This window comes from Blastomyces dermatitidis (assembly GCF_000003525.1).
Source record: "Blastomyces dermatitidis ER-3 genomic scaffold supercont1.5, whole genome shotgun sequence".
In the NCBI taxonomy this organism is placed as follows: domain Eukaryota; kingdom Fungi; phylum Ascomycota; class Eurotiomycetes; order Onygenales; family Ajellomycetaceae; genus Blastomyces; species Blastomyces dermatitidis.
In genome coordinates, this window is record NW_025544778.1 from 5,301,389 (window position 1) to 5,315,706 (window position 14,318).

Here is a 14,318-nt window from a genome sequence, read left to right on the forward strand (position 1 = left end):
GAATGCTCTCAGAATTCTTCTCAAGACTCTGTTTTGCAGACTTTGAAAGAGTTCAGTGAAATTCTTTTAATTATTTCATCAAACTTGAACTTCATAATCAGCTACTGATGTAATACAGGCTATATATAACTGTCTCATAGCCTGGAAGGATAGACCTCTCTCTGTATTTGATAGTCTGATTATGTTGTTCAATAGTCTTTCTGCCTTGACAGTTCTTTGTTGAATGTGATATTTAAAATTCAACTTGAAGTTTAATCATACTTCTAACCATTTGACATTTACACTGGGTTTAATCTCTCTATTTAAAAGAGTTAGAGATAGTTCTTTCTCATTGAATCTAGAAAAGAAATGAATTAACTCAGTTTTATTCATATCAAATTGAATTTGATTGATATCTGCTCTAACAAAGATTTTCTTTGCAGCTTCTTCAATTACTTTTAAATTCTCTTTGATAGTTTTTGAGCGGTAGACTAGATCAATATCATTCATATAACTCAGAGATCACACTATTCTCATATTTCTATTTTTGAATAGATATGCAGTGTATATTGTAAATAAAATGAGTGAGATTGAAGATTTCTGTGATACTTCTATTTTTTATCTCAGTCTTGTCTTGTTTCATTTCATCAAAGAAGAGTTGTATAATTCTTTTAGATATAAAACAGTTAACTCATTTTATTAGAGAAAGTGACAGTTTTAATATCTTCAATATCTGAATTAACTTTGACTTTGAAACATGATTAAATGCTTCTTTTATATCAATAAAAACTGCAGTTGAGACCAGATCCTCATGCTTTGCTATTTGAATATTATAAACAACTGAGAGAACAGTGTCAATTGCAGAACACTGTTTTCTATCTCTGATTTATTCACTGAATAAAAGAGAATCATCTATAGAGCTTATAAAAGATAGTCAAGTAGCTATTATCTTTTCTAAAACCTTTTCTAGGCAGTTCAATAGAGATATTACTCTATATAACTTAGAAATTGAAGTTTTTCTATTAGGTTTTGCAAGAATCACTTCAGTGGCTTCTCTCCAGCATTCAGAATGATATTCATTTTTCAAGAGATTGAAAAAGAGCTCAAAATATTCATTCTTTAAGTAGAAATATATATTTTAAATAATTAAGTGATTAATTGAATCAGGATCTGCAGCAGTTTTAACAGAGCTTGAGAAGATAGCTGACTCTAATTCATCTTGTATAAGATCAGATCATTCTCAGTCATTTTCATCAATGTAGTTGAGAAGTGATATATTCTCTTCCTCTAAATCTGAATCTGAATCTGGTGAGTTCTGAAAGAGAATTCTTATAAAAGCTTGACATTTTTCCTCAAAAGAGTTTGCTGTATATGATTCATTCTGAAACTCATATTCTAAGACTGGAAGTTTTGCTACACTTCTTGTTTTAGTATAGTTAAAAGCTTTAAAAACTTCCTTCTCTTATGCTTCTTCAAGAAATTTATTCCAGCAGTCTGTTTTAGCTCTTTTAATATCTGAAAAATATTCATTTCTGACAGCTTTGAACTCTTCATCAGATATTACATCATTCTTTCAATCTCTTCTAACAGTAGCTAATTCTTTTCTTTTAGATAAGATATTCTCATTTCATCAAGATTTTGAATACTCAGAAGATTTTCTTTTTGAAATATTATCTCTAACACTTGTTAAAATAATAGATGTAATAAGCTTCACTATATTCTCAAGCATTTCATTTGAGATATCTTGACCAGAATTTCAATATAGCTCATTCTGTCTTTCAGATTTTAACAGTTTTATACTTTCTTCAACTGCTTTTCAATCAGCTTTTTCAAAGTTATACTGATTAGAGAGAAGAGGATTTTCACTCATTTGTTTTTCACTCAGTTCAATATCAAATTGAATAATCTCATGACCTGATTCTGATGTCTCATTTGAATTAATAAATCAGTTTACAAGTCTTCTTTTCATTAGATTTTGTGATATGAAGATTAGATCTATAATAGACTTCTGCTTCATGCCTTTTCTAAAGAATGTTTATTGATCAGACTTATTAATCAAATCTATTGAATGCTCAAAAATCTATTCAATCAGATTATCAGCTCTCACTGCTCTCTTGCATTCTGAATTTCATCAGAGATAATATACATTGAAATCTTCTGCAATTATAGAGTTTCTTGATAAAGTTATGTTTAGAAATCCTCTATCAATTGTTCAGATATTGTTATTTTTCTTCAATGATTTTTCATTATAGATATTTATGAGCTGTATAGTATCAAACTCATTTTCTTTATCTATAATATCACTCACCAGAATATCAGGGTCAGACATGATATCAAATCTAGATTAAATTCATATCTTGATCTCTTTCTTTCATAGATTACTACTCTTGACTTTATCTCAGACTTTTGAGATAGAAAGCAGTAGTAGCTTGAATGAGAAATGATATAATTTTACTCAGCATCAAAATTCAGTTCCTGAAGTAGTACAAAATCAACTTTTTATTCAAATGCAATTTGAAGACAAGAGTAAATACAATTTGAGTTTCTATTCACATTATTTTGAATAAATGTGATTTTTGAAGAGTTTTTAAACTTTTTTTATTGTTTTTGTTGTATATTCATACTAAAAGAGAGTAGAGATAGAGTAGAATCTAGTCACTATCATCAGATAGTAGATTATAACTATTTTGAAAAATCAGAATCTCAACTGCTTGCATTATATCTAGTTTATCATCAGAGTCATTTCTCAATTCTCTAATCTTAACAGAAGTTTGAGAATTCAAATTCTATTTACATTTAGCTGAAGAATTGAAGTTTGAAGATTTAGATAGTTGAGAGTTTCTTCTTTTTGAGCTTGTAGTTGTATATCTACTGACTTGACTCTTCTCTTCAGTTCTAGATTAACTTTGAGCTTCATCTTTTCTCCAGTTCTTTTGAGTTCTAGGAATAAACATACATTCTTTTGAGCTAGATGCATGTTTTTCTTTGCAATTAGAGCACTTAAGCAGAGTGTGTTGACATATTTCATCTCTTTTTGAGCATGTTTCACATTTATACTTACTAGTTTTGTGATCTCTGGCACAGAATGCATATTTTGAGTCTCTAAAATATAAGATTGCAAAGTGTTCATATCTTTGACAGTTTGAACACTGTGTTTGAGCTTTATGATTCATTCTTGAGTCTTTGTATTCATGAACTCTCATTTTCAAACCTGCTACTCTTACTTCAGAGATCTTTGACTGTTCAAGTGTTTTTATATATACTAGAACAGAGGCATTTCTCCTGCTTTGTCTGAACTCAATTGAATTTAGTCATACAGGCTCCTTTCTCAGTTAAATAGAGTTATATTCTTTCAATTCATTTTTGAGAAGTAGCATTCCTTCTTCACAGTCAAAAATTTCAACTGAAATATTATAAAGAATAAATTTATCTCACTTTTCATCTCTTTCAGATAGAATTATTGTGTTTAACAAAGATTCTACTACTGACTTTCAGAGATTCTCATTCTGAATAAGGAATTCAGCACTGAATTCAGACATTGTAGTCAGAATGATGAAGTTTCTAAAGAATGATGACTCAATTGAAGCTATAACTGATTTTTGAACTTCAATATCAGTCATCAACTGAGAAAAAAACTGCTGATTAATTTCATTTCTGATTCTGAAAATGAGATTTGAGTTTAGCTTGTTTCTTTGCAGAATGTCCTGGTTTGAGATTTTGAGAATAAGTCTTCTATTTCTGAAGATTTGAAAGTTTTTCTCTTTTTGCATTTTCTTTTTCACTTTTCTATGAATAGAGACATGAGCAGTATTCTTCTCAGTTTTCTCAGAATTTTAAGCAGGTTTTGAGACAGCAGATTTAGAGACAGCAGATTCAGCTGCTTGAGCATATATTTTCTTCTGATTCAAAGAAGAAGAAGAAGTAGAAAAGAAGAGAGAAGAAGAGTAAGATGAGAAGTCAGTGATTGTACTAGAAATTTTCAATGTTTTTTGAACTGTGTTTGAGATTTCAAGTTTGAACTTGATCATCTTCTGTAGTTGTCTAGCCTGAGTATGAAGAATTAACAGAACTTCTTCATTCATCTCACTCAGACACTGCTTTTCAAGAATCTTGCTTGCTTTTTCAAGTTTCTGTATTTCAAGAACTTGTTATTTCTCTATTTCTTCTTTCTTTCTTCTCTTCAGAATTTCAATCTCAGGAATAGTATTTGAGAAAGCATCTTTTTTCACATCAACTGAGTGTATTTTTGAACTCATTATTTTCACTCAATGAAAAGTTGATCAGACTGTTTCAATTGAGATATTTCGCCCCGGTGGCCGAATGGTTAATGCGGCCACCTGGTAGCGCCTTGGCATGGGAAACCAAGGTGTGTGAGTTCGAAACCCGCAGGGGATACATTAAATCCGGAACTCAAGAACCTCAGGTTCTCAATAAATACAGAGGTGTACAAATTGCTTCAATAAAATCGCTCTATGTTCCTGGGCTGGGAAGTTATTATCGCATGTATCTAATTGTCACTCCTTTGTATTTCCTATGTTCTTGTTATCTTGGCGTGGTCTCAACACCTGTATTTCCTCCTGTATAATTAACACTTGACCTGTATTTAACATCACGCAAGAACTCATCATAAGCTCCGCTTGCATATGAGTATAATGAAAGAATAATAATAATAATAATAATAATTGAGATATTTCTAAGTCTGTTTTCAATTGAAAAGTTGGTCAGACTGTTTCAAAAGAAGAATAAAAGACTTTTATGTATAAAATATCTGATTTTTTTCACACTAGTTCAGTAACTAGATTAGATTTTTGAAGAGAATTTAATAAACTAAAATTGATTTTTAAGATAAATCAATAAAATCTTTACAGTCTCTTTCTTAAGATACAGTGAGAAAAAGTATGATATCAATTGATAATAAATCAGATAATATGACAGTTTTTGAGAGAAAAACTGATAAAAAATAAATTAATTTTTTGCAGAGAAATTGATTAAAACTATTCAATTTTATTCTAAATTATTCAATTCTTCTCACACAACAAGTGTGCAACTCAAATCAGTTAATAAAGAGTGTAAAAAAGAATTAAGTATTAATGAAAGCTCTTCAGTCACTGAAAAAGTAATTCTTACTTAAAAGAATATGAAATTATGACAGAAAACAACTCTGTTTTTAATTCTTTGTAAGAATATTGTGTAAAATCCAGAGAAAAACATCTTACTTTTTCAAGAGAAGTAAAAAACTATTTCTAAGATCTTTTTTTTTTTTGCATTAACTGCTGCAGAAGAATGAGATAGAAACTGCTAAGATATACACTACTGTATACTCTCTATCAAGACTTTCTCTCTTCAGAGTCTTGATATTATAGAGAATATAAGTCTGTTTCTATATAGTAATATAAATATTGTCAGCAGGATGTAGAGAAACTGGTTATTTATATCTCAAAATAGAAGACTTTGTCAATGATTATATTAATATAGAGTTAATTCTTAAATTCAATAGAAATCTAGTGTTACTGTTCTTAATTCCTTGCAGAATCTATTGAATATTGAGATATTAAAACTAGATTTAATATATCTCACTGTGCAGGGATCAAAGACTCAGTCAGATCTTGAAATATACTGATTTTATAGTTATTGATGTGCTGTTGACTCATTGTTCACTGATTATGTATTGAATGCTGTTGCCAAGATATCTTTTTGTATCATTCTGTCAGATATGGGCCAGATTGAGAATGATAGTACAAGGGTGAGACTTGGTGTTGAGGTCTAGATACACTGGCGACAGACCGTGGAGATTGCACTTCAGAAGAGTCCATTGATTATGTGCTTGATATTCTCGCTGAGGTATCTTTTTGTATTTTTCTGCCGGGGATGGGCCAGATTGGGAAGGGCGGTACGAGGATGAGACTTGGTGTTGGTGTTTTGAAACATCAAAGATGGACAGGGTTTTCGCGGAGATTGCTCCTCGGATATCTCCACAACTACAGATCGGGGATCTTCCAAAATTGAGAAGATTGGTGCATATGGCTAGGTCACTTCACCTTACAATTTGTATGGCACTCTGGCCCGGGGTTGTGGTGTGGTAGGGGAGAACAGGGGATAATCCCACACAGGAGTTTCGAACAACGTCCGGTTCACATTTGGCTGGATAACTCCACCACCACACAGGGTATGCGGTCGGCGATGGGGTCAGAATGCTCGTATGATCGAGGGCTTTTCGATGGATCTATTGGCGGGTTCTTATTCGAAAAATCGAGCGAGTTCGTGGTGAAGCGGTTGATTTTGAGTGTGCTTGAATCTCTTATAGATGTGCAAATAAGTGAACTATCTAAAGAGAAGAAATATGAACAGCATTTGAAGAGAATTTCTACAATTAATATAAAAGACTCTATTCTGATTTATTCAGATGACTCAAAAAATGAGAATTTGAATAGATTAGATACAGACATTGCTTAAACTGAAGATAATATCAATTTTATCTCAGATTTCTGAAATTTAGACTGTGAATCTAAAGTCTTTGATGCTGAACTATTTATAATAGTGAAAGCTTTTAAACTCATTGAAATAAAATCTTATAAAAGAGGAAATAGTTTAAAAGAGGTATGAATATTCTCTGATAGTCAACCTGCTTTAAAAAGACTTAGAAATAGTCAGATTTATAATGATCAAATGAATCTTGAACTGATCTTAAACTCTGTTTTAAAAATTCAAAAGAGAAGAATATCAAAGCTGATAATTCATCTGTACTGAGTTTCTACTTAAATGAATATTCATAACAATGAATTGACTGATTCAGTTGTAAAAAAGAGTGCAGAATTAAGCAGATTTATTCAAAAAATTATGTTCTGATCTTTTATAAAGAGAAAAATAAAAGAATCTTATTTAGATAAGTGAAATGAAAGCTGACAGAAACAAAAGAAGAGTATACATTATTCAAGATTTAAAACAAAACTCAAGTAGAAACCTTGTTCAATTAAATGTAAAAAGAAAATATTCTCATCTATAATATAGCTGAAACTAGAATATGACTATTTCAAATCTTATATACAAAGATTTGATGATAGATTTGACTCAATAGAATGCTCATTCTGTAATATAAATGAGAATTCTGAGTATATTGTAATGCACTGTGCATTATACAATAGTCTCAGAGTCAGATTGAAAGAGAAGTATGATTTAAATCAATTAAATATAAGATTCTTATTCTCAACTGAGACAGGAATTAAATACTTAATATACTTTCTATCAGAAACTCAAGCAGCTACAAGAAAATGACTAAATTCAGAAATATCTGAATATGAAGAGAAGAAAATCAATCAGATATAGTCTGTTAAAACAGCTATATACTATCTTTTAATAATTTATTTTGTTACAGTCTCTCTTTACTTTATCTTTTTCTTTGAATTCCTTTCTATCTATCTATTTAATATGTCTATCTTTAAGACTGTGTTCTCTTTTCCTTTGTCATGATATTGTCTAATGATTTCAAAGTATCAAAAGATGTTAAAACACTGTAATTTGTAAACAGTTTTTGTATTCTGAGCTGAAACTTTCTGATTTTACATATCTGAAATTGATGAATGTATAATAGTTAACTTTACAGATATAGAAAAAACCCTGAGAACTAAAAGTTCTCAGGTAGATATCATAGTCTCTGACTGTATACATCTATAATTGAAGAATAATAATAATAATAATAATAAACATAGATATGAGAGAATATCAATATGAAGATATCTATACATATGAAGTTGACAATCTTAATTATAATCTTATATTGAAACTTGTCTGACTATCTGAACAAGGCATCTTATTGAATGCTTGAAACAGAAGCTTGATATTCTCTAACAATGATAGAATTCATGAAGATGATATTCACAAGACTATGAATCTCACACAGATCTCTGCCAATACTTATAAAATACTCTGAAAAAGAAGTTATCATTAAAACTGCTGATAAGATCACTGACAGTAGAATCATATGTCAATCTATTCTGTCAGTCTGATCAATATCAGAAAGGCTTTAGAAAAGTTATTCTGTGTTATAATAACAGATTCTTATACAAAACTTTCTCAACAATATCATGATTATCTAGATGTCTTTCAATAAGATAACATTATAAATATACCTTCTTTACAAGTAGACTGACCGTGTGACCGTGTCTGGGACCAGGACCAGAATTTTTGATAGTCTCATTGTCAATTCGACAGATCCCATTACACGGTTCTAACATTAGATAGTAGTCCCATACTGTCCCAGTGGGACTTACTGTCTACTCTTGTCACATTTTCCAAATGGGACCATGATTTTCACTTCTCAATTTAAATTATTTTTATTGCTTTAAATGACTTTAAATCTCATTTGAGTGTTACCAAAAAGCGTTACTTTTTAAAAAATTAAAAATAGTCTAAAAAAAACCTTAAAATGTCTAAAAATAGTAACTTTATGCCAAGAATGGGACTAAATGGGACCAAATGGGACCACTTTCTCATTTTTTTCAAGTCATGGTTCCATTTTGAGATCTGATATATAGTCACTTTGTATGTTTATTTAATGATTAGTCCCAGCGGGATTCACGCCAAGAAATGTATGGAACCAGACCAAATGAGACCAAACGTGAAATTCATGATCTCGGCGGCCAGTCTATTTACAAGGCTCAGAAGTGAATCACAGTATCAAGTTAGAAAAGAAAAATGATAAGAATTCTGAGTCACTGTGAGACTCTCTTTATAATATGTCTTAAGATGAACTCCTCCTTCTTCAGAAGACACTCAATGATTTATTAGATAAGAGATTTATACATATTAGCAACTCTTTCACTGCAGCTTCTATTCTGTTTGTAAAGAAGTCAGATGAAGAACTCTGATTCTGTGTAAACTACTGAGATCTGAACAGATTGACAAAGAAAGATTGATATCTCTTATCTCTTATCAATGAAACTCTAGCATGAATCAGATGAGCTCAATGATTTACAAAGCTAGATATTAATACTGCATTTCATAAGATTTGTATCACTGAAGAAGATGAATGACTTACAGTATTTCAAACATGTTATAACCTCTTTAAATGAATAGTTACACTCTTTGAACTGACTAATGTCTTCAGAACATTTCAGAAGTATATTAACTGAGCACTCTGAGATATTCTTAATAAGTTTGTATCTGCTTATTTAGATGATATTCTCATCTTCACTGATGAATTCAGAAAAGAGTATCAAGAGCATGTGTAAAGAGTATTACAATGACTATAAGAAGCAGAACTATTAATTAATATTGACAAGTGTAATTTCAAAGTTAAGAGTACTAAATACTTAGATTTCATCATAGAAGCTGATAAGAAGATTTGAATAAACTCTGAGAAGATCTCTGCTATTCTCAAATAAAAAGCTTCATATACTGTGAAAGATATACAAAGCTTCATTGAATTCACTAACTTCTATTGATGATTTATACAAAACTTCTCAGATATCACAAGATTACTTACAGAACTCACTAAGAAGAACTCAGTATTTCAATGATCAGTGAATACTGAAGCTGCATTTATACAGATAAAGAAGATGTTCATTAATACTTCTCTACTGATAATATTTAATTCTGATTATGAGATAGTTTTTAAAGCTGATTTCTCTAACTATGTAATAGAAGAAGTGATATTGTAATATGATGATGAAGATATTCTATAATTATGTGTCTTTATATCTAAGAAACTGAGTTTCACTGAATGCAATTATGAGATCTATGATAAGAAACTTCTCATGATTATACACTGTTTAGAAGAATGAAACTCTGAACTCTGAAGTGTCTCTGAATTTAAGATAGTCATAGATTATAAGAATCTCAAATACTTTACAACTATCTATAAACTTACTGAATAACAGATATAATGATCTGAGTTCTTCAACTGCTTTCATTTTACAATACACTACTATTCTGACAGTTAGAACTCAATGATATATACTCTCTCATAATAAGAGTAAGATATATTATTGAATATAACAGATACTCACTAAATAAACTAAGAGCATCAGCTCTTGAATCTGAAGATACTAGTTAATCAAGATAAGACAGCTCACAGCACTATACATACTTCTCTGATTAGAACTGTTATTGATATCTTCACTTTCTCTATACTGAATAAACTATGACATACAGCTGCTCAGACTGATAAACTTCTTCAGACTCTCACTGAAGCAGTATGTCAAGATGTCACGCTCCCGGCCGCGCCAAGGCCCCGTTGCGGTTCCACACGGCTCATCGCTTCCATGCGGATGATTTCATCCCATCTGAACCGGTTTCCAACCACTCTATGACATCATTCAGATGTATCATAGAAAGATCCGATTGATGAATATGAGAACCTCACTTTTATACAAGGTCAGCAGATTACTCTTTCTTAGCAATGAGGCGCTGCTGAGGTATCACTCTGGCTATTCTCACTTGTGAAATGAGAGGGAAGTATCCACTTATTGTCTATATAGAATAGCTAGATGCTGGCTTCTTATCAAAGAAGTCAGTGATTCATCTTTTACTTCTACTGAAATATATACAAGAGTTACTGCATGTCTCATACAATCTTCTTAGTATACTAAGTATTATATCTGTGATATCCTCACAATAACTCTGTAGTCTATGAGCTCACTATTCAAGCAAGATAGTCAAGCTCACTTATACAGCTTCTCAAAACAACTACTTCTACATGACATCACTGACTAGTCACTGCTTCAGTTTCATCACATTACAATTTGAATCACTCAATCTGATTATACATTTGAATCAGTTGAGCTCTAACAGACTGATATGACCTCATGTACCTGCACTGGGACTGACCTGACCTCACTCTCTGAGAGAAACACTACATCATTCCCTAGAGTGTGTACATCTCTATCTCAGCAGGAATCTGAGATTTCTGAACCTGCTGCACATTTTGACATGAGCTCTTCAATCATTCTGTCACTGCCGCGGCCTCTACACACCTACATCTATCATGGAGATAGAGAGATTAAGATTGAAGATTCTCTGAGATATAAGAGAAACATCTTGTCTGAATTTCACAGCTTTACTTATATCTTTGAATGAAAATTTCACCTTAATCTGAGCCAGTATAATACTCATAAGATATAAGTAATATACACTGTCAATCTCCTTGAAGGCATCTCTGTGACTACTTGAGTCATCAAGAAGAGAAAGCTTGAGCATATTAATACTGCTATGACTTGAAAAGAATTCAAGAACTTTCTACTGAATCAAATCAAAGATTACTGTAATTACAGCTTCACAGCAGCACAGTAATTCAACTCATTACATTAACAAGATAATGAGAATTCTTCTGATTTCAATACAAGATTTGAAGAATATTGAGAGAAATTAACTGATGATTTGAATCAATTAAAAACACAGCTTTATCTTACAAAGCTGACTCACAAGGTGTGAATAATAATATTATAATATCAGAGTTTATCAATTAATTACACTGAGCTTGTCAACCTGACTTTCTGAATCTATTTGAATAATCAATTCTCTGAGAACAAGGTTAATAAGACTTCTTCTAAGTAATTAATAACAGAATCTAAACAGCACTGTGACAGCTTCAGTGCAGAGAAAGTAAAGAAGAATTTCAAGTATTCTGATTCTTCACTCACTGTAAAGAAATATTAAAAAAGATTTGACAAAGATCTCTGTTTCAACTGCAGAGCAGGTAATCACTATATCAGTGATTATAAGAAGCTGAAGAAGAGAAGAAACTGAGAAGATATCTTCTTAAAGTTAACTTCTCTTCTGACAAATGTATCTGCAGAAGATAAAGAAAAGAAAGAGAAGAATTAACAATTCTTATATCTCTGAGTTCATATTATGATTACAATGTATACTCTGAATGAGAAGATATCAGTGAGATGTCTACTTGACTCTGAGATAGATACTAACTTCATATTCTATTTCTTTTCTTTGATGAAGAATTGAAAGAAGATAGATCTGTCAGATCATGTGAAATTTACTGATGAAACAAAATGTCACTGTTTTGACATAATTCAAGCAAAGTGTGTAGTCACAGACTCTGAAGAAATCTTCAAGAAGAGCAGTCTGCTTCTTCACACAGTTAATATCATAGATGAGAATGTCATTCTAGATCTTCTGTAATTGAGAGAAAACAATCCTCTCATTGACTGAGTCACTCAGGTATGACAGTATCATCTCACTGATGAAGAGATAGTAATAGAGAAATCTGAAGAGTTTCATCAGAAGAATCTTGAGAAAAGAATTGAGTCAATATACTATGTAGCAGGTGATTGAGACTTGAAGATAGATAAAGAAGTTATCATCCTCACTGCAAGATTAGCAGCAGTATTTATTATTAAAGATGAATGTATACAACATCTCTTTATAGATTTTAAGAATATCTTTTTGAAAAGAAAAGCAGTGAAGTTTCCTGATATCAAGATACAATATAAGATTTGCCTTGAAGACAGTGTAATGACACTGTACAGATCTCTTTACAACTTGTCTGTAAAGAAGTTGAATGTTCTGCACAAATATCTTGAAGAAGTGTAATCAAAGAACTGAATACATTCATCAAAGAGTCTGACAGAGATGTCTATACTCTTTATACTCAAGAAGAATGATAGACTATGTCTATGTATAGACTACAGAGGCCTCAATAAGATGACAGTTAAGAATCACTATTCACTATCATTGATTAATGAGATGATTGATCAATTATCTGAAGCAAAGATGTTCTCAAAGATTGATATATAGAATATCTATCATAGAATCAGAGTTAACAAAGACAACATTTGAAAAACAGTCTTTCATATCAAGTACAGCAATTTTGAATATCTTGTTTTATCTTTTGATCTCTGTAACACTTCAGTCATCTTTCAGATCTATATAAATGAGACACTGCAGAGCCTTGTCAACATCTTCTGTATAGTATACTTGAACAACATTCTAATCTTCTCAAAAACAGAGAAAGAACACAATACCCATGTTCAAGAAGTGTTGAGTCACTTGAGACAGCATCAACTCTATACAAACACTGAAAAATGCTCATTCTACATGCAGAAGATTGATTTCTTAGATTATATTATTAAAGTGAATAGCATTTCAATGAACAGAAGCCAGGTCTCTGTCATTGAGAACTGGCCAGCACCGCGGACATATCGTGAGATGCAGGTATTTCTAGAATTTGTAAATTTCTACAGACAATTCATCTATGCATATTCACAGATTACTGCTCCTCTTACAGATTTGTTGAAGAAAAGTGTGAAAGACAGAAAAATGAAATCATTTATCCTCATTCAAGATATCACACAGGCATTTGTAGAATTGAAACAAGCTTTCACAGATGTCACAATGCTGAATCACTTTAATCTCAACTTACTCAGTCAGTGTGAGACTGATGCATTCAAGAATGAAATCTGTGAAATCTTTTCACAGTTGATATCAGAGGTCTTTCAACATTGAAAGAATCAGAGAATAATCACTTCTGAGAAAACAGACAATGAATTGTCTGTGAGAGAAGACTTTTTCACAGAGTCTATAAGACACTGTGAATAAAGATCAGTGACCTTCTTCTTCAAGAAGTTATCACTTACATAGAGAAGGTATGATACTCATGATCAGAAGATGTTAGTAATTATCAAATTCTTTAAGATCTAGCAACATTATCTTCAGAGTAGTAAGTACTCAGTGCAAGTTCTCACTAATCATGCAAATCTGCATTACTTCTTGACAACAAAGAGCTTGACAGAATATCAAGCCAGATAAGTGAAGCTGCTTTCAGAGTATGATTTCTATATCTGATATCATTCAGGTCAGCTTAACCCTGCTGACATACTGTCTAAACAGCTCAATTATAATATCATTGATATGAAGAAGAATTCTACAAAAGAATCTCTGTCATTACTGCAGAAGAAGCTGACTGCAGAGAATTAGAGTTCTCTAAAGCTTGAAAACAGCACTGAAGAGGCAGCTGCATGACTCAGTATAGAAGATGAAAGAGAACTCAGATCTCTGTAAAGAACTGACACTGAAGATCATGAGCTTCTCATATCACATCTTACAATTATTGAATTGATAAAGAATGAAACAGTCTACAATCTTTCAATCTGACTACTTTTGAAATTCATTGATAAGTTATAGAAGAAGAACATCTCTACTGCAGCTTAAATTCAGAAGTTGAAGAAGAAAGAGTTCAGTTTGAACTTGAAAAAGACAGACTCTGAGTGAGACAGTGCTGCTAAGAAATCAAGTCACTGATAACTAGAAGAATGTGAACTTCTACTACTGAATGATTCAGTCTTCATCTCTCATAGCAGAGCAGTGTGTCAGAAGTTATTGAGAATTCA

At 31.5% G+C, this 14,318-nt stretch overlaps 1 protein-coding gene across 1 annotated transcript; it reads right to left on the minus strand.

The window, feature by feature from the left end:
* Positions 1-2,935: 2,935 nt before the first annotated feature.
* BDCG_17157 (uncharacterized protein) lies at positions 2,936-3,218 on the minus strand (the record flags this gene model as incomplete). The annotated part of the gene is made up of 2 exons (XM_045426306.1): positions 2,936-3,081; positions 3,191-3,218. Coding segments are annotated over 2 exons (174 nt in total), but the record flags the coding sequence as incomplete, so codon positions are not given.
* Positions 3,219-14,318: the final 11,100 nt, after the last annotated feature.